The following is a 26,850-nucleotide window of genomic DNA, read 5'->3' as shown; positions in this document are numbered from 1 at the left end:
CATAACATTTATTCCGCCTCTGGCTGTGCGTGTTGATTGGAATATAAATTACAGATAGAAGATATAAGAGAGTAATAAAATTATAAAAATACGTTTGCATAATTTTACGTCACAGTATATAATAATAAATTGTTAAAAGCTCTGAATTTAAGTTCAACGACATTTAAAGAGTAAAATTATAATTATACAATCTGTTGGAATTAATGAGGACAGATGATAAATATTAATGTGAAAACTGCATCACGGGATTACTGCATAAAATTATTTATTACACATTTAATACATTCATGTTACATCTTGTGGTACATGCTTCGTGCATTATATGTGACATTACACTGAGTTTTTTATATGTACCATAACTTTATTTATTATCTCAATGCTTATCACCTGCTATAAAATATGACTCGTGTGGACTTCTCCACTTGCAATAACACACTAATTAATCAATGGTACTTACGTGACCCATAAATTATCCTTCTCATCAACGTTCTTGCAGCATTTTTATTACTTAATGCCAGAAAACGCGTTAATACATAATCTAGTAAAACAATCTAGGTACTTTTTCCAACAACGTTTATTCGATCGTGATTGGAATTTTTTTTTATACATAAATAATATTCTTATAAGATAATCATTTTTTATAATCCCAAGAAATTTCTTTCGTGAAAGTTAGACAGTAATCACGTTATCTCCTTTGGCAATCTCCGCTCATTTCGATCGCATCAGAGAAATAAATATATCATACAAAAAAACTCCCCTTTCAGAAATGGTCGCGCGTGTTAGTTTTGGCTGTCAATTCCGTTGAGACTGTCCTCAAGCACTTCGAACTCCTCGAACTCCATTTTATCGAAATCATTGCCGGTCTTCCAGTTGGCCATGTTCACTTCCCATCTAGTCAACGCGCTCGGTGTGAATCTGCTCGGATAATTGGATCTTGAGTCGTCCAGATCGCCCAGCTTAAAGTCCGCTTTGAAAATAGTTCTCGATTCCTTAGGATCTTCCTTCTTTGGCTCGAGACCAATCACCACTGGCGGTTCTCTCTTCACCTGCTCAATTTGCTCGATACCCTCGTCCCGCTGTTCCTCGTCCTCCTGCCTGCTATCGATCGTTGTAATCTCGATGCTCGGTGTCTCCGCGATGGTGCACTGTCGGAGGTCAGCACCTCTATCGCGGCCGCGACTTAGCGTCTGTCTCTCGACAAATCTGCCGGTCAGCTCCAGTCTGCTGTCGCAGGAGTTACTTTTCACCAGTCTGAACTTTACGTAGTCGTTTGACTGGTCGATCTTGAAGCCGTTGCCGATCAGCGGCGATATCAACGGACCGTTGTGCATGTTCACCACTTTCCCGCCGTAGTAAGTTACCGAGGTGCCGCACTCGCGGATTTTTTTCAGCACATCCTGAGACACGTAGTGCCCCGTACTCGCGTTTGCGCCGTAATCGTCGTTGCAATTCACATCCTCGTCATCGGATGATGTGCAATGAGCGCCACTCCCTGGATCGGTATCGGGATAATCGCTCGACACGCCGGAACTGACGCTGCCGGCGTCCCAATTTTGATGATGATGATGATGATGATGATGATGATGGTAACGGCCGACTTTATTTTTGGAATAGTTCGAACCCGCCGGCGACGTGTTTCCGCTTCTGGCTTCGAAGGTTTGTGCGAGAATTCTCGTTTTCGACTCGCCCCGCGGACTACCGAGGTCCTCCTTGGCGACGGAAGTGGTCGACGACGCGGACTTGGTCTCGAAGAGTCTCGTGAGATCTTTCGCCCTACTGGAACATCTGGATTTGAACATAATAAACTTTGATTACGGCAGCTATTCACGAATGATCGAATGATAAAGAGATTTTGCGACTTAGCTTACGTCAGTTGTGCATAAACGACTTGCTTTCAATTAATGTCTGTAATTTGAATATAATTTCGGAAACGCTATTATCTCTTTCAGTCGCGAATAATCAAATTGTAAACTACTTAACGCACAGACGTTCCAATATAAACTTCGTCGCGATTTGCAATTCCATTAAACCGAATGTTATCTCGGGCTGAAATATTTAGTGTATCGTCTCGTACTTAATTCATCCACTTCAACCAATGTACTAAAAGCAGGTAAGCACCTAAGACATGCTTATCGCGTCCGTAAATAATAAACGCTTCGTCGTCAGTGACGTTGTCGTTCAGTGTCACACTACCTGGATTCCTCGCGTGCCTTGTCGGACATGCCATCGTATCGACTGTCGTCGATACTAGTCAAATCCTTCATGCTGACGCTCCTCCTGCTTTTGCAGTCCCTGGAAAACTCGGCGTCGGATATACTCTTCTTTTTCTGGAGAGTGTTCTCGAACATACGTCTCACGTTTCGAACGGTATCCGGATTCGGTAGCTCTTCGTCGATCAGCTCGCGGTTTACTCGTATAGGCTGGTAGAAGAAGTGCTTCCTGATGGACGACTGCCTCGGAGTTTTTACGGCGCCGCCGTCGCCGCTTCCAGATTGTTCGTCGTTTTTCTCGCAATTTTCCATTTTCTTTTGGATCGCACCGGCGATTTTGCACGTCGGTTCCGCTCGGATCGACGGTTTTCGCTCTATCGTTTCGGCGCGGACCGGTTCGATAATGACGACATTGTTGTCCATTATTATTTCTTGGAATGAATATTCGCGCAGATACTGCATCAGTCCTTCGTACGTCACGTCACCCCGAGCGGTACTGAACATGTTTTTGCTGAACATGTGCGACTTGACGATCTTGTAGCGCACATGGTCGAACTCTGGACCGTCCTGGCATTCTATCGAGTCCACGCAGCTTCTGGATCGAATGAGATTAGTATGCAATTTTTTGCCGTCGTCCGTTTTCGACGTCGCAGAGTTATTGGTGTTTTTGAGCGACCGGTCGTCCTCGGCGCCGTCGTCCATCGATCTTCTGCGGGAATCACTGCCGGATTCGGAACCAAGGCCGAGATCGGAACTCTCCGATCTCGCCTCAAAGCCCAGGCTACCTTTTACAACGTTGCACGCTTTGCCAAGAATATTCGACGTCTCCTTGACGATCCTTTCAAATCTACCCTCGTTCTGCTTATTCCGCGTCGCCTCTTTTTCTGTGTTTTTCCGTTCAAAGAAATTTCTCGCGTCTTCCATCGTTGCCGCATTTTCCGCATTTTCCGGTGTCATAGCGTCCTGCGAAATTAATTTGTCAATTAGCTTAATGCTCCTCTGCTCGATTTCCGACGTCAAGATATTTTCGTTAATAGAAAACGAGAGAAGATGAAATCGTGAAAATTAAAGCGCGGCGTTGCGGACCGACATAAATTGCTTATTAAAATACTGAGTATTTAATGGAAGATTTGAAAACTGCGAAAATATAAGACTCACGAAGTACACCGGAAACTACTCAAAATTCCAGTGTGCAACGTTCGTGGAGCGAATTCAGAAGCTTCGCATTGCACTTCTCTTTTGGAAACTTTCGCTTTTGAAATTCTTTTTACGAAGAAAATACCATTCGTACTTTCAGAACATTTCTACTTCAAAATCTTAATCTTACAAAATTAAAGTTTGGAGAATTTTCGAAAGAGTACACGCAAACAATAATTTGTTAAAACAAAGAATTATTATATCTTATAGTAACCTTTGCATTTTTCCCACGAACTTCGCCCTCCTTGTTTACACGATTACTCGATTTAATTATGGAAGCATCAATGCGATCGCTCGCTTCCTTCGTAATCTCCTGCGGTTTCTTATCCTTTGGCACGACCTCGTCGATAGCATTTATTTCCACGACGGAGCACCGATGGCGTCTTCTGGTGACGTCGTTATCGATAACCTTGAGAACCTGCGGTCTTCGCGACATTTCGTCCTGATCCTCGTCCAAGATCCAGATCGATTTGTAGTCGTCTACCTCCTCAATTTTGCGATCTTCCTCGTGAGAGGTCACGAGACTATCGACATCGGCAGCTCTATGGTGATCCTTGAACGAAGAGGAGGAGGCGCGTTGATCCGCGAACTTCTTTGCCGAATTAATCTCCGAATCTCCCTCAAAATTCTCGGACTCCCGACGCTCTTGTTCAGCGTCCCGTCGACTTGAGACCGTTCCCTTGGACAAATCGTGATTCTCGCGAAGCTTTTCAGAATCTCTAACTCGAGCGGGATTATCCTCCTTCGTCGTGTGCTCCTTACATTTCTCCTCGTCCGTCGCGTTGCTGCTTCTCGTTTCCTCGCTCGCGCTGCTCGGCTCGCTGTACTCGAGCACTCTTAAGTCCCGCGTACCATGCACTCGCTCCTTCTTTCGCGCAAAATTACCGTCGCTCGTCGAGTTAGCCTCGTCGTATCCCAAGCGTATGTTAGAGAGAGGCAGTAAATTTAGCACGTCGAAATATTCTAGCTCCGCGTCGTCCTCGAAGAGGATGCTGTCTAGACTCCTGTGCTCCTTACGCTTGCGCTTCACCTAGGTAGGAAAGCACATCTGAGTACGTGCTTTCTGTACATCCTCTTCAATAGAAAGACTTATCTAAGTAACGACTTTTCTAAATGCGTTTGTTTGTGCCAAAATACTTTTATAATCGATGCAGAGAGATATTTTAGATAATATATTTTGAAATATATTTTTGAGATAATATGATTATTTGAATCAATGAGATAAATACTAGTTTAGTTTACTGTTTTTTTTTCTTATTTATGAAAATCATAAAAAAATACCTAATTCAATTGTAAGTCCGATTTTGCGAAACTCCTCTCCTCTCTTGCGGGCAAACGTTATCTTGCTATTTAATTTGTAGAGAACCGATCTGCCCGATGCTCAGTTGAAATTTAATTAAGCTACCACTAAATATAACGATGATATTAGGAAACTTGGCTAGGACATAATGATCTCTATCATTTTAATTAATGTTGGCAACAAACTTCTTAATCTTGCTAGTATATCGAGAAATCCCAAGGGGACTGGCCACAAAGGCGATACGTTATTACATTGGATAAACTCGTGGAAATTTCGTCACACTGATCTTTAATATATCATACATCGATCTATTTTAACATCCAAGCTAGCGATATAAAATAAGGCAACGACAAAGCAAATTTTGATCGAATAAACAATTATTTTTCTCGATATTCTTCTCAATGCAAAATTAAAAATTAAAAATTTTGTTTATTGAAAAGAAAAATGTTGCACCTGTGTATAAATGCAATCGATGCTCCGATTGCCCTCAATTGGCCAATTGTCTTCGACGATGTCGACCAAGCCGCTTACGGTATCCAAGTTTTGTACGCTGCGGTACCGTCTCGGTGGATTTGGCCAATCGAGAATATTCAGCCGATCAGGATCGGCCCGATTTCCTCGTGAATAAGAGAGTTGATCTGGGAGAGACACGAGACCTGATGGTATCGAGTGAAGACCGCAAGCCGATCGCGAATAGTAGGATTTTGCCTCGTTGAATCTCTCATAAGAATCCGAGAGATGCTGCTGACTCTTGTAAAGTCTGGAATAAACAAGATACCAAATCTTTTAACTTTAAAGCGCACGTGAAATAAAATTTGCATTTGTAAATAGCAATGAGCAAAAACACAGGAATCGAAGTATAGTACATTTAGTAATATATTAATCATGAATTCAATAATTTATTTCATTTTATTTGGTTTGTATGTTGCATAATCTATTGCTGGATGACAAAAACGATTAAATATTACACGGAAAAAGAACAACAAAAATACTTTTAATATCGCAAATAATTTAATACTAAATTTTTTTATAATTAAACCGATTTTTTTCAATTTTTCTTTGAAATTACTTATTTAAAAAGTAATTGTTAAAATGAAGCACTCCTTTCCAGCAATAATTAAACCGCTTGATTAATTTTATTAAAAATACGCATGTTTCGTTTTATTTTAATATTGTTTCATTTATTGTATCACAGAAATTTTTCTAATATTCTTTTATTATTGCTATACGAAGTTGTAACCGTTTTGATGTTGCGTAATATTGTCATAAAGATTACGAGTCGCAAAGAATCGATCAGAAATATAGCGGTTTTTTTGCCAACCAAGTAGCTATGAATTAGATTGCTTCCAACAGACCGTAAATAGATGATGAAAACAAGAAAGTTTTCCAGTCAACGTCAAAGCAGCTATCCAGTTTGAGTTCACAACGGGAATGGACCAGCCTCTCTTTTCTCCAACAAAGTTTCTTTGTGAAATTTTTTTACCGCTTTGAGAGGAACTTTAAGTTTAGGTGTTAAGGTTTCGTTAAGCAGCATTGTTTGCTGACCGATTGAATTTCGAGTTTACGCTTGTTAGTTGAAATAATCTGCACCAATCGCCGCAAGTGGCGATATCAATGCAAATTTACGGTCAGGAGATCAGATTCATCGCTCGCGGAGAAATTTAATGATTATCATAATTGGCGCCATTAATGTCAATTGTTTGTTATCATTACGATTATTATCTTCGACAAACATGTTTGTTCTCTATAAATATAAAATATGAATTAATGTAAAATAAGGAAGGTTTTTTTTTTTTAAATAATAGACTTCATTCATTGAAATGAAATACCTCGAGTAATTTGAAACAGTTTTTGAATTAATTAACGCACGACCTAGTTCAACGTTTATGCGATATGTTAGCCTTGTAAAGCAGCTGTTAAATAGAACAATCCGAAGTAGCCTTTCATTCCTGTTATTCTCTTATTTCCCTCGTGGCATGGTTACATATTGGTTAAAAAAAAAATAGCGAGGTCAAGAGCGCAACCTACAATTGAGTCTTTTTCGTACCTGACAATGACTCACCTGTCCTTGAGAGAATTCCGATCGATCAGCTTGGCCCTCGGTATCAATTGATGTCGCTTGGGCAAATCGAAGGTCGATTGGCCCAGCCGAAAATGTCGCGCCGCTTCTCGTTCCTGTCGAGAGTCGTCCTCCGATATCACTGCGAGGCTCCTCGTGCGCTTCAGCAGCTTCCTGCGATCCTGCGTCGACTCTGCCGAGTGGGAGTCGTAACGGCTGCCCTCTCTACAATTAAAATCGTGCAATTGCGTAGTCTAATTCATAGGAAACGCAATCATAATAAAATCATACGCTGTGACAGGTTTCCACCCGTTTCCCGGTGGCTACAATGTACGCGCATAATTAGCGTATATTTTGCATTATACAGCCTGTATCAGAAGTGGTGCGTTTTCTCCTAGTCACTAATCTTCTGACGAATTTAAAATAATTTTCATCTCAGAATTAAAAAGCTGTATAACTTGGTTTAAGTCTCAAAAATCAAGAAGACTTGTGAAGACACCAATTAATCTTCGAATTGCTGCAAATGAGTTACCGAGGAATCTTACTCTTGAGCTAATTTTACTTAAGTACATTGCACTTGGACAGATGTTCTGTCCGAAGTTTAATTTCGATTATTAATTAAAACTACTGCGACTAATTGCTTCGAGTTAAATTTTCGCTGAAGAAAAATTAATCGCAAACTCGTCAACTACTCAAGATCTATGAATAATCAAACATTATGGATACATAGTTGTTCTCTATATATGTAGTAAACGGATGTAAAATCGCGAACGTTTATAAAATGGTAGCGCGTAATAGCTATACATTTAACAGCTAATAAACTTTCGAGCACCGCCCTACGTCCTCGCTAGTTAGGACATAGAATGACGTAGCTTCAATATCCCATTAATTGCCATAAGTGACTCGAGTGAGCTGCAAAGTTCATTAAAGCACACATATATCGATGCATATTCATCTGCTCCTCTACATCATAGTGTGAACATTAAAGTGTCTACTAAGAACAATTATTTCGATGTAAATTGGCGAGTTGGACGAACCCGGAAAAATTTTTGTGCATAGAGCGCGTTGAGAGTAAAATAGTATAATAGTACAATAACGAGGAAAGTCTTTCGAGTTTCTTTATGAACGTGAACGAATTTCCTCGTTTCGTAAAAAGAAGAATGTCACTTACGGAATTTGTTACTTAAGCAACTTGTTACAGCGAAATTTATCGCAGACTATTTTTATTTCGTATTTAAAAAAAATTATTGCCTTTTTAGCGCGCAGTACGAGCTGACTGTAATCCCGTTATCGTTTTCTTCGCGTAGCCTATCTGTCTCGTATTTAACTCCAAGTTCGAACTTTAATGATAAAATAAATCTTTCAAACCGGTATTGAATACGTGATTTCATATAATATTCATTTCATGATTGAGTATACTTTTAGAATCACACGTAAAGCGCATTTAGCTTTTGAATGTAAAATGATATTGAATTCTTAGATATTTTTCTGTGTTGAAAATCTTGTTAGATAAAAGAAGAATTTGAACGTTTTCGTCCTTCGAATAACCAGCACTTTTATTATTCTAGTCGCGGAATTAAATTGCTCGCCTCGCTCCAATTTACAATTCCTAGTCCGAATTTTTCGTTGGTAAACCTCGTTTGCCTGTACAGATAAAGCGTAAGCTGCGCAAGCATTCGCAATGTGCATTGCATCTTTTATGTTCAAAACCATCATACGATGATTTTAATTGCGACTTTAAAGACGAGTTCCGATGGTCCTTTTTTAAAATAATAAAAATTAATTTTTATGTGTAAAAGTATAAATTGATGAACTAAAACATCTTCGTTAAACTACTTCGATACTTGAACGCTAATATTATATTATAAGATCAAGATTTATCAAGTCTGAAAAAAATAAAATCGAAAATTTTCGTTATTATCGTCAGTTTTTTACATTCGAAGTTTACGCTACTTGTACAAACTTTATATTTAAGATGAAAGAGGATCGTTGCAGCTAATTTGCTTATCTAATGTTGTTATCTAATTGCTCGTAAAAAGGGTGTTGGCCGCGAATTAATGGTAGCCTTTCAATCAACAGAGAGTAAAGGCCACGCGATCCATTGCTCCTACATTAACTATAGATGTCGAACTCGGGAATGCAACTGACATGTAATTGCCTTCTCACTTTGATCCCCTGTATACGTGCTGACAAGCTATTTAATTGATGTTCAAATAACTATAGTAGCGCAATGTACAACATAGCGCGCGTGTGAAAATTTCACAGAAAATCTCATGATATAGAAAAAAGAATAAAATATAAATACGCTCTATCGAGCACATTTTTAAATTCTACAAATCTTAAATATGTCGTGATACATCGCAGGCAGTCTATCATATGCGATTATTTTCTACTTGAATGATCGTAAGCACAGTGAAAACGGACGTGTCCTTTCGGCCGACTGCTCGTCTTAACGAACGTGAATCCTTGAGGTCCGAATGCATACGGCGTATCGTCGTCTCATTGTGTTCGCCTGAGCACGGCAGCTGCTTACGTAAGATTATCACGAGTTATCTCGGTTAACTTTACACATTGTTTTCGACGTACATTCGCGGGAATTCTCAGATATCTTTTGCCTTTTCTCTGTTTTTCCTTTCATAATGCATTGCATTAATTTTTACATTAATAATTTTATCGTTCTTTAAATAATTTCTATATTAGTATTTTTTATGATACCATTAATCATTGTAGAGAATAGAATAAAATCTTTTCATACGTTATAGAACTTCTATTATCTTGTTAATTATACGGATAGACTTGAAAATTTCTTGTGGCTTTTATAACGTTTATGATTTATAGCGCTGTCTAACCACTGAACTTGCAAATAACTTTTTCCTTCCTTTCGTGCTCTCACGATTCTTGAACGAAAGCTAATCAGCGATCGATAGTGTGACAAGAACACGCTCGAATAGTGGCCAACTAGCTTATCATGTTACTTTAATTACTCGTAAACTTGTTAACGCTCGTAAATATGAAACTACGTTTATGCTACGTTCGCGAAAATCGAGGAAAACTTCAATTGCCCCGATTTCAATCGTCGAACAATTAATTCATGCTGACCGGATTTTTTGTGCGCGAGCATAGAAATAAAAATATTCGAACTGAACAATCAGATTATCGAGAAACGATGATTTGAATATGCATGAGTTATTCAGACAGGCATTTTGATCGTACGTAAAAAATATTATATTATATCGTCAATCTAGAAAATAATATTATTAATATGGTTATGCCGTCTCTATTTGAAATTATTTGATTGTGAATTTTTTGATGTAGAATAAACTGCAACATAGAAACGTATACGGTATTTTTTCAAGTGGAAGAAATCTATTTCTAACACACAGAATACATCAAGGCAGGGAATAAATATCTCAAGTATTTCGAGCGATATATATTTTGTTGAAGCGAGCTAAATTTTTCTTTGATGTCAAATATCTTTGATGTAAAAGACGGAACACACAATACTTCCATGATAATGCGGACGATGCTCGGTTTCGTCGAGACTTTAGAACACAATATATACAGTAGAAAGATCAAAATCGCTTTACCGCACGAATTTCTAACATTAAATTGTTTCAGCGCACTGAACATTTATTCTATGCGTGTAAGTTATGATAGAATTACAATCAATCGCGATGTCTTTTCAACCAGCACTGTCGTTGCACCTACATGAAGGCTTGCACAGCACAAAGGAAACGCAAAGTCTTTGCACACGTAGTGAAACGCGACGGGAATATCCTACGTGACCGGGCCGGAAGAAGTTCCGCAGGATGAACAGTCGATGGTTGACATCCGACCGACGACGAAGTTAGTCGTCTCTGTAAGACCTCAAGGGTCGAAGCGCATTCTCTTAGTTATATATTGCAGCATTTACTAAATAAAATTGTGCAATAAAGATAATCTCGGGTTTTACGAAATTTACATCAGCACGCGCGTATAAAAATTGAGTAAAATAATTTGCGACACTATTTATACGGACGATTATTGGCATTTTTCTGACTTTTTCTTTGTAAACAGCTTCTTTTTTAATTTCGTCATTCTATGAATAAATAATGTACAATTTTAAAATACAGTATTCTAATTAGCAGGCATTTACTTCAAAGTTAAAAGGTATATAAAATACGGAATTTTTCAAAATATACGTAATAATTGCTTAAATAATTGACAACATTTTTATGTAAATTCCAGTAAAGATAAAAATTGCTGCTCATTTTCGACACTTTATATTGCTATTTGTCAACTAAAAGGATTCGCGTTAAAATAAATATTCCTTCACTTCAGAGGTTATTCGCATCGAAATTGCGAACTCTCTGGCAAGCGACGAGAAAAAATCGTAACTGATTATACCGGAAATAGAAAAAAATAAATCTCAATTGCCAGTGTTTTATGGACAAGCCAGTTTAAATGAATCACCGTATAAATCTTCTTTGAAATGAAAACGTTACAACCTTGATCCTCAGCGACTCGTGTCTTTGCTGACGAAAAAATATTGTGCAAAAACATGATTGTGTAACACGTCGTTTAGGTATGATGAATAAAACTCACTACCATGACCAACGATACTACGTCTGATTCTTTAAAATGGGGGTCAAGCTAAGACGACCCAAGATGTAAGATGCAGAATCTTGTCTTCCAAATAATGCATCATTCTTTACGATCTTCAATTTGAACAGAAATTTTGTGAGACACGAAACTGTTCTGCTTTTATGTAGCTAAAAACGAATACGCAGTAATCGCAAAATAGTAATTCCAATAAGTGCACAAAGATACATCACATTTACATTTCCTTTTTGCTGGTCGCACAAAGGCCTCTTCACGATATTTTTTTTGTAAGACCTGCTATATCATCCTCTCACGCGATATGACATTAGATAAATTAATTCAGATAACTTACGGGTTCTCAAATAGCCCTTGAAACAACTGACACGAGAACAGCAGAGAAACGCGAGCTATCGTCGATTTGCCGATAACAATTTTTATTGTTGCTGGCACGTAATGAGTCGACAAGAGAGATTCGGCTCTCGAGAGGATCGGCGCCGGATAAGTTCGATTAAGATCAGCTTCGCCCGTCGATTAAGGGAAAAGCCGCCGTACGCGAAGAATGATATGGCACACTCACGATTGCACGTAACAGCACCGGATGTTAAGTTTCGGCACTCGCTGTACCGGATCGAGAGCGGGCGATTGTTAATTTCCGCGTGAGACGCTCTATCAGCCTGGACGCCGGCTCTTCACTTTCTCGTTTGCCCACCGACTGGCGAGAAGTATTGTTGTACCTGCGGACCGATCGCCACTGTGCACCTGTTTCCCGCCGGTACACCCTGTCTTGCTACATAGTGGGAGTAGGATGTACTTTAGTCAGACAGTGACGTCAGTAGTCCTCGGAAATATGAACGTGTTATGAAAGTAGTCACGCGGATCAGACTTCGGAAGTGAATCGCCTTTGTAACCTGTCGCATAAGCTGCACTTATGTAACAGATTTCGGAAATTACAGTAAAGGAAATTCAATTACTTATGACGATACAAATTCAATTTTTATTTCATTTATAAAAAGGTATTGTTATTTTAACTGAATTAATTTTTGTTATCTTTAAAATGATTGGATGTCATTTATCGGTTTATTAAATTACTAAAATTTTAATAATCCGCTTACTCATTCATTAATTTAAATCGAAAAATAATTATCATTAATATATTGTGATGATAATAATAATAAGTTATGCTGATTAAAATGCTGCGTGTGCTGCGCAATAGTATACGATACTAATCATTATTATTCCCAATATGATAGATGATGCATTGGCACGTCTAGCCGCATAGCTGCGATGTGTCTCGAAGGATTAAACAAGTTACATATATAGCAGTAAAGGTCAGATGTCAATGACCATGTGCTCAATTTGGCAAGGATTTCATTGTGTAAATGCAGGCATTGAATTATTAAGCAACGTGCGATTGCAAATTAAACAGTCACAGCATTTATACAATATTGAATTCATATCCAATTTAATGCAGCTTGCAAAGAAATTATTTTCAGCTAGTTCAAAGTACCGCTATTACATTTACGTCTAAATATGATTTATAATATAAATCTAAATAAACGAGACATAAAATTGTACTTCAATATTACTCTCGCTCGCGGTGAGATGAAGATCTTTCTACGACAGTTTTATCTTTCTATTACTATTTTAATGCTCTGAAACATTCTTCAACGATTCACTTTAACATGTCGAGGTATTGAATTTATATCCAATTTAATGCAGCTTGCGAAGAAATTATTTTCAGCTAGTTCAAAGTACCGCTATTACATTTACGTCTAAATATGATTTATAATATAAATCTAAATAGACGAGACACAAAATTCTACTTCAATATTACGCTCGCTCGCGATGAGATGAAGATTTTCCTACGACAGCTTCATCTCTCTACTATTTTAATGCCCTGAAACATTCTTCAACGATTCACTTTAACGTGTCGAGATAAATCTCTTCGATTCACGTAGTGCTCTGTAATCCTCAGAAAATGACAGCGTACGGAATTCCGAACGACGAGAGATAGTTTATCTGGAACCACGTCAAAAGTTTGCGCATAGATTCTTCCAAGCTATTCCTTTCGTTATCCTTCGTTATTCACGAAGCATTACTTTCCTCACGTTTCTCGCGTACGAAGCTCGGTTAGCCGTTTCCAGGAAACTTGAAACGACATCGTGTCAAGGCCGTAATATACCAAGCAGAACGGTGCTGCTTTATATCCGGTGCGAAAGAGATTTTTTCTACGACGGATCTGCGTCAGCCGGCGAATTAATGCGAGTTGAAAGTCAAGCGGTTAATATCGACTATTAGTTCGACCATGATATTCTTACGGAAATCCAAGCGGAGGTGCAAAGAGTAGACTACCTTTGAGTATGATTCCTTTGTGCGACTGAGAGATTATTTCGCTTTGCTTTTGTTAGTCAATTCACTTAAGAAGAGAGATCCTTTTGACTATTCTAGTCCTATTATTCGAAAAGATGCCACATGGAGTGAATACCTAATTCTTGAATATTTATACGAGTGCTTAAATGTTAAGAACTTCCATTTACTTCGAGGTAGGTGTTCTCGCTTCTTATTAATAACTTTCCGTTTTAATATTTATTAATTTAAGTAGTAGATTATATTATAATATCGCATTACATGCGAGTGGTGATATTTATTAGATTACACACATGTCGTTATTTAGTATTCTTTTGAATATGCAATTTGCCATTATACAACGTATACGCTAAAGCAATTTTCGATGGAACCAATTAAATTTTTCAGACCACATTCTCTAAAATGATGCCGCATAAATGCAATAATTTTGCATTTTATCATTATGTAAATATTTTATAATATATTATATCATATAATAATGCTAATTATTGAAAATAATTGATTCACGGTTACGCGGTCTCGCCAATGTGCGAGCGCACTTTGAGAAACAGCAGAATATGATATATAATTAAGAGAAGTTTGATATCTTCAGACCGCCGTTTCTCATCGCGGTTAATACGGGTCCCTCGTGACTCGTCAAAGTTATCATCAATTAAAACGTCTCTCTAGACAGGAACATCATCGTAGAAAGATGCAACCAGCCAAAATAATTAACGAGAAACGCGGTAAAGGGCTGCGACCGTGCCTTTGCAAAATGTGTCTATTTTTAAAACATAATAACGTATTTTTTTTTGGAAAAGTTGGTTTATTTATTTTTTTCTCTAAATGAACATTAGAAATACGTTCGTTATATTTTTAAGTTGGTTTATTTATTTTTTTCTCTAAATGAACATTAGAAATAACGTTATTCGTTATATTTTCGGTGCACGTTTAAACGTGAAGTAAAAACGTTAAAACTTTAATCACGCTCCATACCTCGAAAAATCGATACGCGTTTCACCTGCAAAACAAACAACGCGCATTAGAGATGAAATAACAGAAGCTGCTGCTGCTGCTAAATAACGCGAAGTGGATCACCGTTTATCACTGATGTGTGATTCGCTTTCTATCATGATTTGCCTCGTGAGAGACGAATCGTCGACGGGCGATGCACACGGGAGAGAAACGTGCGCACACCGCACCACACCACTATGATACGTACGTGATGGATCTGTGTATTCGAGTCGACAAGCGGGCGCGTGAAACCACAAAGAAGAAAGTGACCATGGCACTTGGCCTAGGTGTCATTTACACATAGTTGTTGCGATATCCCGGCACTTTCTTCAGATAACTGAGCTTCTCTCTATTTCTTTCCTGATTCGTACTCTTCTTACATTTCACCGCGCATTTCTTCACAGGTCTTTTTCTGTCACTTAATCCTTCCGTGGAAATGTGTAATCATATGCGCTAAAATAACCATCGCGACGAAAGTGTCACGCAACACTAAAATAAATAACGTGCTACGATTAGTGGCTATTTTGTCAATTAATAATTTGAGAAAATAATATTATGACTATAAACAGTTTTCTGAAAACTTCTCAATCCATTTGGATGACGTTAATATAAGTTTAAGATTGCATTTCTATTGAATTACAAAAATATAAATTAGTCAGGTTCAAGAAATTCAAGAAATATCTTTTGACATTTATGACATAATTAATATTTTCTCTAATTTAAAATTAGAATTTTTATATTATAATTTTTCACATAAATGTGTCCTAATTTATCTGCTAGAAATATAATTACTTTGTTTTATTTATTCTATTCTAGTTCACGAATTTACTGAAGCTCATCCAAATGGATTCTCCATAGCCTTCCGTAGGCTATAGATTAAGAACTCTTGGCTATTTCGAACTAGAACGGAAAAAGGCACGTCGCAGTCCGTGTCATTAGAATCGCACGAACTTTCAATTGAAGCTTTATCACGTCGTAGAGTTGCGGCGCATTTCCGCGGAGTTTTATTAACTTCAACACAGTGAGAACTCGTTGAAGAAGCTCAATTGTTTCTTTTCGCGAACGAAATGGCCATTAGATATCAAATATCCGATGGAAAAATCAACTGTTATCGAAGTTTTATCAGAATTCTAGTCATCTGTACAAAGCTTCGATGGGAAAACTGCGCAGTTCTGACGGCTATTAAAATCGAAAACACGGAAGAGCGTAATTTTTATATCCCTTTGTGATTTACTCTATCAAATGAAATAAAGGTAGTTCTTGTCAATATTATTACCATTATCGAAACGTATTTTCTACGAAAAGTGCATCGTATTTAATTAAATATTCGAAGTCGCCTAAAGCTGTTTCCATATTCTATCAATCGTAATAGCTGCTATTATTACGCTTAATATTATTTAATTCTCGACGTTAAAGAACTTTCTTAAAAATAAGTAACTGATCATTTGATTAAGTTTATCATAAATAAGTGCAAACCGAGCAAGAAGTATTATCTATATTCATGAACGGATGATACGGATCTGCGAGGCGAGGTACATTTGTGGAGATCCGATCATATTTTTGAGCACGGAACAGCCATAACGGTTAAGGCAAAGAAGTTCGTGGCATGTAACTTTAATGATGCAGCATTCGAGAGGCATTTCACCGTATCGCACGCTTTCTCTGACGGCTTAATGCAATGCTCGATTTTTTTTTGTGTTTCTCTTAATGAACAACTCGTGAAACTTGCAAGAATAATATTTTTAAAGATGAATACGTCCTCGGTATCGCGAAATAAATCACGAATGTGTATGTGTGTGTGTGTGTATGCGTGTGCGCGCGCGCGTGTGTGTGTGTGTGTGTGTATGAAATGTGCAGTTTAATAAAGCTTTAGTTATACTTGGAACTTGAATGGAAGAGTTTTCTGAGAAAATCTGAATTATTTTATACATTATGCATGCAACATCATGACCCATATTTGTCAAGAATTCGTAACTAAATTAATTAAGTTTCTAAACTTTGTTATAAGTTAATTTTTAAAACAAAAATTGAATAATAATTTCGGATTACGCGGAACGAGATCTTTCAAAAAATTGTTTTGCGAACACAATTTTATTTCAAGTCTTCTCTCTGCATACTGATAATTTTGAAATGGTATTATTGAAGGGTGGTCAATCAATCAATTGTAAATTGACAAGCTGATTTTGCCATAAATACCTGACACAATGCACGCAACAATTTTCTGAGTGCCCTTTTCAATGCAACAATATATCCAATAAAGCATATCATACTTCACAAGGAATACGTGCTCACAACGAAAACTGTAATCGAAATGATAGCCCGGTTTATCGTTGTGTGCAGTCAATATACAACTGGGGTATCAAGACGAAAAAAGATGCGAACAACCGTGCAGCTACATCCCCTCTGCTCGGTTCGAAACCGATGAATCACAAGGTTGTCGAGGGAACCATTCGACCCCATGTGAAACGAAGTGTGTACACTATACGAACAATTGAGTGCGGTATATACGAATGACCCCCTGAGTTCACCTGCCCTCGGCCGTGGACTCACCTGGTCACAGTGATTCAGCACCGCGCAAAGAGACACAATAATTTCTTTCGTTCAATATTTTCGTAGAATTTTTTAAGTTTTATACCATATAAATTCTTTGTTTTCTTTTTTGTTATTTAATTGTTTGAATTTTATAAAGATATCAATAATTTGGAATAGATTTTCCTATAATTTGTATAATTATTGATAATTATTACAAATATTTAATATCAAACATTAACCAAATTAAGAAAGAAAAACATTTTATGTATAATTAATTATTTATATGTAATTATCTCCATCTTCAGAAATGCACAAAACTACGTTCATTATTGATAATCAATGCACTCTAAGCGATATCATTATAGATAATTGTTTTACTTTTCAATATTCTTTCTCGTTTTAATTATTGCAGTCAATAATTACTGTCAGTGTACGTGCAGTTAAGCATATAACGGACATATTCAAAGAAGAAAACTTTCACGTGACAAAGTGATCTTCACCGATATTCACCATTTTCCATTGTTCTTCCGGTTCTCACTGTTTCACCCGCGACTGATTCACGGAATTTCCGCGGAACGTCTTAAGAATCAATTACGAACTGAACGATAGCACGCATCATGGAATCAATTAAGCTCAATTATCCGCAACGTCATTAGGGATTCCGCACGGATGGTAAACCGGCAGTTTATCGCGAGAGAACTGCGGAGAAATTGATGTCAGAAACACGACGTGAAAGCGAATGATAATGCCGAGTGATATATAACTTAATCCTGAATCATTAACACCTACGAAACTTTCGCGTTTTTCGATTTACTTTTGATAGATTATGACATTAAACGAAAGTAACTTTCAGATAGCATAATGTTTTATGATGTATAATCCTATCTTTATTTATGATCTTTTATTTATGATCTTTCTTTAATTTGTTTGGGATTAATTTTTTTATATAGAAAGATAAAATTAAAATGTTAATGTCTTTTAGACGTTTTTCGAATTTTTGAAGACAATTAGATAACACTTTCTATGTTATGAGTATTGCCGATGACTGAATCATACTTTTCCCAGAGAAATATTTCCGTTGCCTATGGAAAAGTGAAGACTCATTCAGTACAATCTATACATTTTCTACAGTAATTTATGAACAAGCAATTTTCAAAACGAGGTCTTGATGGACCAGGAAATTGTATCTGATCGAGAAATCGCTCTTACCTAATCTGGCCATCGATTTTAAGTGCTACCGCACTTCAAGGATGGTTGCTTCTTTTACATAACATCGCGCTCGTCGTGAAAAAAAAACACCGCCCGTGTAATAAACTTATTATTACATAAGCGAGATCTTCTGTTGTAAATTATGCTTACATCGAAGTCAAACAACAGAATTCGTGCTGTATCAATTACACGAAGTTGTATTGACAAACGCGCGCGTCAGCGTCTCATTAGAGCGAATTCACACGTGGACTAGACTCCAAGGGAATGTGTAAATTTCGAGATCTGACAAGAAAGCGAGTACGTCGCTGCTTGGTTAAACAAAGCGGAAAATAGGGCTGGTTATTGCGCGAGTTGCACGATTTTTCTCCGCTAGCTTGGAAAGGTCATGAAACGAGGCCACGAAGCGACAGGAAATTATACAATAGAGAACACGTTCTTGTTCTCACAAGGGAAATCCTATATATACGTTATATGCTGATAACGTTTTTTAATGAGGACTCGATTCCCTTGTTATAGCGATCGACAAGCTTGTCTCGTCTCGCAAAACGCTCATAAAAGTCTCGGATTTTCCACGCGGCTCTGAATTACAAAAGTAGGTCTCGTTGCAAAAAAGGATTGAAGTAACATGCTTAAAAGAGCGCGTTCGTAGTTTCCGACGCGGGATTACCTGTTCCTCGAATGGTCGCGAAATCATGTGTATATTTTGGCGCTTTGCCACGCTAATCCGATCACGTCGCGTTAACCGAATAAAGAGACATCTTGCAGTTGTTCACTAAGCAAAATCTCTAACGAAGAATCGTCGGAAAAACCAATTCGGTGCTCAGAGTAATCCGGCAATATATTTCGAAACCACGACGAATTACATTGTAGCGTAATCTCGTTCCTCCAATAAACCAGGCTTGTATCGTGAATACGCTGTGTGACTCGCAATAATCAATCACTAAAACCAAACAAGTCATCAGTATAAATCTTCATTAATTCACTTGATCTACGGCTTATAATAATGACAAAGTTGATTCCGAAAGACGTAATTGAATTTATTTGTGTATTTTAGAATGCGATAGATTATATTCATTGCGAAATTAATGTGCTCTGCGGAAGTTAATCTATTAACTCTTAATAATATACTTAATTGCTTAAATTTGAATATTACGCTTAAAATATATACTTACAGTTAGAAAGATACACGATTTTATATGCAAATTAGAGGAAAAATGTTTATGAATATTTTTGATATCGAAAAGTGACCTAATATTGTTATCAAATATCGTGAATGATTGCATGCTGTAAAGATAGTCCCTAATGATTAATTTGTCACGATGAGCTAAACCACAGGCAATTTACGAAATGTAACATATAACTCAATGCGGCTGTAGAGAATCAAAACCGTCAACTGTAAAGCTATTTTCATGTACTTCCCGCAATAATCCATTAATCCATATTCCCCATTAATTTAATAAAATGGATAGATGTAATATAGCACTTTAAAGACCAAGGAGTCCGTCAGAAAAAGCTGTATGAATGTTCAATTATATTAATTTATGCACTTATTTTTTTTCACTTTCTATTTTACTCTAATATAATTTTATTTCATACGATTCCCTTATGTTTCATATCTTCATTAACAGAATTTGTTAAAAATGTTAAAATAAAAATTACATAAAAAATTGAATGAATGCAAAATAAATTTATGTAAATCTTATAATTAAATTAACATAAAAATGTGCACCACTGCTAGTTATACAGCTTTTTCGGGATGAACACTTCAGTCATTTGTGATGTACCTAGCTGTTCCAAAATCACGGTCGACGAATTCCATCGTCACTTGGCAATAGACAATCTTGACGACGTACATCGTGACGCGCGTCGCAGTCTCAGTCGCTGCGGCACTTCGCACTGATGACACTCCGCGTCGTCAGCCCTCCGCGAGTGGCTTCCGATGTTTGTGCAGGAGACACACGCGGTTTGTCATAGCCCTTTGTCTCTATTCCGCACGCATGTACGCGTATGTATAACGACAGAAATGAAGAGAAAGGATGGGAGAAGGGAGATAGAAATAGAGAGAGAGAGAGAGGGACATTCGGATGCAAAGACGGATATCCGGTGTTCCGCTACTACGATTACGTTACAACGCATAGCGCTACGCGAGTTACGCGCTAATTAACGACAGCCCATATCGCGCGGATTGGTTAATCCGCATCGATTCCGTCAAATAATTACTCGATATCATGTCGCTGAATATTGTCCTTTGCGTCTTTCAGAATTAATTATGTAAATATTACGTGCAGATATTCGATGTTCTATAATAGGATTACACATACAGATTATATTTATTGCTAATACAAGTCGGTATTATGCATACTCGTTTGTAACATAAGTATACTCGATTCTGAAACGTAGCGTAGTTGCAGGCAGCAATGTTTCGACTACTGATTCATGTTACAAATCAGCTTAGCTAACTCTAATTAATAGGAACCTAATTCGAGGTGTAACGTAAACGGTAATCTGGGAACACAACTGATGCTTGGATCTAACTCGGTGAGTTTAGGTCCGAAATAGATTTTGTCGTCAAAATGTACCGAATCGGAATTTGCCAAAAGCGTTCTGGTAGAACGAAATAAATTTGCAAGATTCCTATTAACATTTTTTACGGCAAAGATATTAATTCTGCGCGTTCAGCTAAATAAGATCGGCTATTTAACATTAAGGCTATTTAATTTTCCGAACTATGCGCATTTACTACACGATTTTGCAATATGATTAATTAGAGCAGCTTACGCAGCATAATTGGATAATACGCGAATAACTAGGTGATATTGCAAAATTCCAATGCGCGAATATAAAACATTATTTCTTCGCTTCTTATAATAAAACGGAAATTAGCGGATAGTGTTCTGCGGCTTCATCTAGAAATGAACGCCTACTTTATATCAAGCCGCGTAATTAGACCACAACGTGTTAATCAGCGTTGCCTGACCGTGGCAATACGGTAGTAATTAACTTATTAACTATTACTAATTGTAATCGTCATGGAACAGGATTCGGCGAGATTCTGAAAGCGAGAAGTTAGGGATTGATCACCAAATTCTCGAGAGATCCTAAACTTTTAAATTATTCGTGGCAACCTTGTCCCGGTTACCTGTTTTTATTCCGGTCTTTGCGATCGCAGAGGATATTTCGAAAGGAAACTATCTTTTGCTGCTAAAAACAACCGCGTGAGTACAGAAACGAACCATAATTACGGTAATCAAAGAAATTTTATCGAATAAAAAAAATTGAAGGGAGACATAATAGCAGCCTGTCGTGAGAAGGATCATTTCGTAATTAGTGGCACTTTCCGACGCTTGAGTAATTAGCGAATTGTCGCTCATTTCAAAGAATATATTTCCCGATCATTAAAGTATTTTCGTCACGCTATAAAATATCTTTAAGATTAATCGGCGAGATTGGGGTTGTCGCGAGTAATTAATTGAACTTCGTAATATAACACGCAGTGAAATTCTAGCGTGAATTCTGAATTAATAAAAAAAAATTAATCATCTACAATTTCCTTCTCGAAAATTGTCCCAAGTATATATATCGACGTACATATATGATATTGTACACACCACACGTGTGTTAAAAAATTTGCTACTCACCGATGGCACTTCTGCCGTTGTCGCTCCTGCACCCATAACGCCTCGCCAAGATTATGAGTTCCACTTTGCACACCGCCCATGGCCGACCTCGAAGAGACCTGTTACAAATTCATATTTAATGACGAAAATGATGTGTGCCGGGCACACGGCACGTAACTGGTATTTCACTTAAGTTAAGTATTTTGCAAATATTCGAAAGCCGGGATGAAGCATGACCTCTCGGTGGCATGCATATTTTTCCATTTAAAGCGATAAATCTCACGACATAGCAAGTGCACGATAAAAATACATTGATGTTGCATTATCACTGACAGTACTAATGATACAGTACATTTAAAATTGATTATTTTATTTTTAGCCGAAATGCATGTGGCCGGCGCTCGAGTTAGCCGATAAAAAGATTATTGCTGGAGTGAGTGTTAACATACCAATATTGTGAAAGTTTATAATGAAATATTCAATAGGCTCAGGATGTAGATTGTTAAGTTCTCCCGGTGTCATTATAAAGTTTCATAGCACAACATCGCACGCAAAAAGTGTAATATCATTTATAATACATTTAGAATTAAGTTATGTTAACAAGACCGTTACTTTGCAGCAAGAACTTTCACTATAAAAGATTCAAAACCGCAATTACCGCAGAATAAATGTACGTGAGTTTCTTACAACATGATTAATGTCGCCTTGATTCACTTACTGATATGTGTGAGGACTCCGTTACAAATTTACGATACGATTAAGATACGACATTAAACGCGACTTCATTTTTTCAGGATATAACAGAGAGATCTATTAATTTATAATTTATGCATTTTTAATACATAAACAATCGATATGATGTTTTGTAAATCTCTAAACAAAACAAACTCCGTTAAGGCGATGATGTAACCCGATTCTTTTTCTGCACTGTTTAGCTACGTAATAGCGACCTGTATGCAGTAATATGAAACGCATCGTTCGGAAGTATATTGTCAACCTCGTTTTTAACATATTTAGAGCTCGGCATTTAACGAACTACCGTAAGAGATTATCCAATTTTACCGAAAGATTGAGCACGGCGCTACGGAATTTAAAATATGCATTCGAGATTCCTGCAGTACGTTTAATATGTCTCACAGTAAAATGGAACATTTTTAAAAAGCAAAATTCAAACTGAAATAAAGTAAAAAGCTTCCTGGCTTATGTTACAACTCGAGCAGAGAAAGAAAAATATTTATTTTTCTACTCTTGTCTACCACGCTCTTGCATCTCTCTACATATTCAATATTCAACCGACACTCGTACCAAGACTCCTTACTAGATGTCACTACTGTACATCTTTCTCGTAAGCAAAATCGATCCAGGAAGCGGATAAAAATGAAGCAGTGAAAGCCGTGCAGTATGTTTATTGCGAACTGAGAGATGTTCCAACGTTAAGTTTTTCCGGAAAGGGTCTCAACCGTAAAAAGTAGAGACCTAATAATAAATAAAATTAAAAGCCATAATTTTTTTTTTTTTTTGATAAAGTAAAAGTTATCTCATTAATTTAATTCGTAGTTTCGGCACGTGTTTAACACTTTTACCTATTTTATTCATTCTCGTAGGCATTTTTTGCATTTAGATAGGTATTTAATTATCGTATTTACTGTATTCATTGTTCCTACAGCGTGTAATATATTATTATGGTATTCGATTTCGACATCATTAAATGTCTTTTTGAATAATTTGGTAAAAAATTATGCACTAATTATTTAGAATTTAGAACAGCAGTTACCACACAGTTTTTTGTTATTTTAAAATTATTTTTTTTTTATAACATCTAATTAAATACAAGAATAGCAAACTAAACTTTTGTGAAAACTTTAAATTAATTAAATTTTTATAATAAGATCTGTAAACAATTATTTTTTGTTTTGTTAATTAAAAACTTATGATATTCTTTCTGGAGAAACTCAATGTTGAAAGCATTTTTGCTTCGCCAATTAAACAAAATGCACAACTTCCACTGTTTTACATTTACGCTTCCTAGATCGATTTTGTTTACGGGAAAGCTGCACGCTAGTCGTGGTAACTGACTGAAATTTATGCAGAGATACATGAGAACGAAGTAAACGAGAATAAGAAAGACCTTCGTCATAAATGCTTTTCCGTTCAAGCTGTAATCATGCATCAGGCAAGACCCTTCGATTTATTTTTGCGTGGCATTTTTTTGGAAACTATATAAAATCGAAGTGCCTTGATCTGCCATTTATATGGATTTGCAGTGTACACAGGTAGAATAGTAATAGTGCAATATCCAATTGAGCGATCACATATATCCGTCTGCAACATCAAATATATCGAAGTCATACATTATCCATGCGCCTCAGGTGTCTTAAACTACTCCGTGTCTACTACTTGTGAGTATTCTAGTTACGAAAAATTCAACTTCTGATTATTTGATGAGCCCCATTTCGCACGATGCGTATTGTTTTATATTAAAATAATAAATTCACAATACACACCTTCACATCTTTAAATCTACATGTCTAAATATTTTGCATAGTTAAAAATCTAAAATATCAAATACTAATAAAATATTAAATATGAAATTAGGAGAAAAGAAACAATTGAAATTTTATATCAAATTTTATATTAAAAGTATTAAAATATGCAAATCTGAAATTCAAAGTATTTTTTTTTTGTAATTTAACGTGTTATATCCGTGAAAAACAATGCTGCTAGTATTGTTACTATCGAGGAATCTTAAATATTGCTAATTACGATCACTATCATATTTGCAGTAGAGTGCTGCGTAATTTCTAAAATCGAGCAGGAAGTAAGGCTGCAGCGTGCTAAGTACTGTTACACGCAAGCACGAATTAAATAGCCCCAATTCGTCGCCCACCTTCTTACCGCACGTACAGGAATAACGAACTTGTTCATCGAATAATAATAAAGAAATAAATAATTCTGCGCTTGAGAAAATACGGAATTTCTTGGAGGTAGATATAATTTGCGCGATGCTTATTAATTACACAAGAATATCGTCTTTCTTCGTCCGTTCCGATAAAATATTTCACCACGTGTTAGCACTTCAGAGACTTTCTAGGTAACCACCGGCGCGTAAATCTTTTAACAATTTGATTTGAATTGAAAGTTGGATAGTAATTTTTAAAAAAGAAAAAAGCGCGGGCTTTCTTATTAATTTTGTTAACATATTGCTCCACTATTTAATCAATGAAACTGAATGAAATCAAAAACTTTACTGCGCATATTGATATGTTTAATAATAATTTTGCGCTAAATAAATGACATACTAATTTATATTTAAAAGACCATGAGTATGGAACATTTAGTGGGCTGTATTTTCATTATCTTGATATTTACGAAGCTACTTAATTTTACATAGCAACGTGTTCATAACAAGATTAAATACATTTGCAGAGATTAAAGTTGGTTTTAGCATTTTTTTTAATTTCCGCCATATATGTGTTTGGTGCACTATGACCGAAATATTCGAAGCATAAATATTTGAACTTAATTTCACAAAAATAGCTACAAATTCATTTAATAATGCGAAAACCCACGAGCGAGAGCTAATATATCTAAATAGAAGGGTTTAGCACAAAAACGAAGTAGATCTATTCTCTTTACGAGATAATATCGGAAATAAATCTTGCAATTCGTCGTCCCACCTTTTTCTTGTACCGAACCCTTCACTTTTTATAACCTTAGGGATTCGTTGGAGTTCTCTTATGATTACGAATGCTAACGACGACGATTCTTCAGGAATGTCACAAACCCAGCAATCAACTCGGGCATCTTATCCACGTTCACCTACCTCCGGGAACTCCCTTAGTGGTCGTCAGTCGTACATCCCCGGAGAATAAACGAGATCGATTCGCAAGCTCGTAGAAAGCTTAAAGAAGCCCTGGGTGCCGTCACAGAAAAAACAATGACTACGTTGCTTTAGTTCCACGATCACCTCACTTATTAATTGAGCAGAATCTTACGATGGACTGTGATGGCACAGAAAACTTCACCACCGCGGAGTTCCCGCGGATGGAACGGAAGATGGGAGGCGGGCGGCTGGGTGGTGGTAGATTTCTTGCCACTTCCACTTGTGTGTGCCAACCGGCCTACCAGGCGATGCACACGACGATGCACACGACACGCGTGGGGCCGTACTAATTATCGGACGTTGCCTGTACGTTTAAAAAACGTGCAATTATCGCGGCATCGAATTTCTATCCGAGTCGCAGCGTGCCGGGACGCGACCGTTGATTGCCACTTGAGCGATTGCATCTTGAATGATCGAAAGATTCTACCTAAGCTTGTTCTCTTTCCCTTTCGGGACGAAAACTCTCGATGACAAACAACCACCGATTACCTCGCGGTATTTCCTCGAAAGCAAAACGGTATTGCTAGTCGATTATGCGCATGTATAAGTAATTTATACGATTACAATTTGTGCTATTGTTGCCTCTTATCTAACATAGAAATGATTTTGAATATAAAACGTACACTTTATTCATTATTAGACTCTGGAACCTTATACTAAAAAAATTGAAACCTAGCAATTTAGAATTTACATTTTCTTTACTACGATGCATTGAAGTCTTAAACAAATAAATGATCCAGAATATTAAAATGTACATTTTATTCATTTTTATTTAAAATCTTATATCATTTGGTAGATCTGAAATCTGTGATGCATTTAAATCTTATATTTTAGAATTCTAGACCATTTCTTTGTTTAAAATATGGTTTAATCGATAGATAAGCTCTTCTATATATATACTT

At 36.9% G+C, this 26,850-nt stretch overlaps 2 protein-coding genes across 3 annotated transcripts in view; one reads left to right on the top strand and one right to left on the bottom strand.

The window, feature by feature from the left end:
• Positions 1 to 26,850, top strand: part of MCU (mitochondrial calcium uniporter) — a 53,154-nt gene that overhangs the window by 18,331 nt on the left and 7,973 nt on the right. The window lies entirely within an intron of this gene.
• Positions 249 to 26,052, bottom strand: jv (javelin). The gene is made up of 7 exons (XM_012374424.2): positions 25,889 to 26,052; positions 22,087 to 22,184; positions 6,770 to 6,991; positions 5,161 to 5,467; positions 3,622 to 4,437; positions 2,194 to 3,173; positions 249 to 1,785 (listed from the first exon to the last, which is right to left on the bottom strand). Exons 2-7 carry the CDS (start codon positions 22,164 to 22,166, stop codon positions 780 to 782), a joined length of 3,411 nt encoding a protein of 1,136 aa, XP_012229847.2. The 5' UTR covers positions 22,167 to 22,184; positions 25,889 to 26,052; the 3' UTR covers positions 249 to 779.

This window comes from Linepithema humile, chromosome 3, assembly GCF_040581485.1.
Source record: "Linepithema humile isolate Giens D197 chromosome 3, Lhum_UNIL_v1.0, whole genome shotgun sequence".
Taxonomy (NCBI): domain Eukaryota; kingdom Metazoa; phylum Arthropoda; class Insecta; order Hymenoptera; family Formicidae; genus Linepithema; species Linepithema humile.
Note: the sequence above shows the minus strand (reverse complement) of the source record. Positions and strands in the feature narration are given on the sequence as shown.

Coding starts and splice junctions, on each gene's coding strand:
- jv (XM_012374424.2), bottom strand. CDS start 22,166: ATGGGCGGTGTGCAAAGTGGAACTCATAATCTTGGCGAGGCGTTATGG. Junction 5,468..6,769: donor CGGAATTCTCTCAAGGACAG/GTGAGTCATTGT, acceptor TGTTTATTCCAG/ACTTTACAAGAGTCAGCAGC. Junction 1,786..2,193: donor AAGGCACGCGAGGAATCCAG/GTAGTGTGACAC, acceptor GTTCAAATCCAG/ATGTTCCAGTAGGGCGAAAG.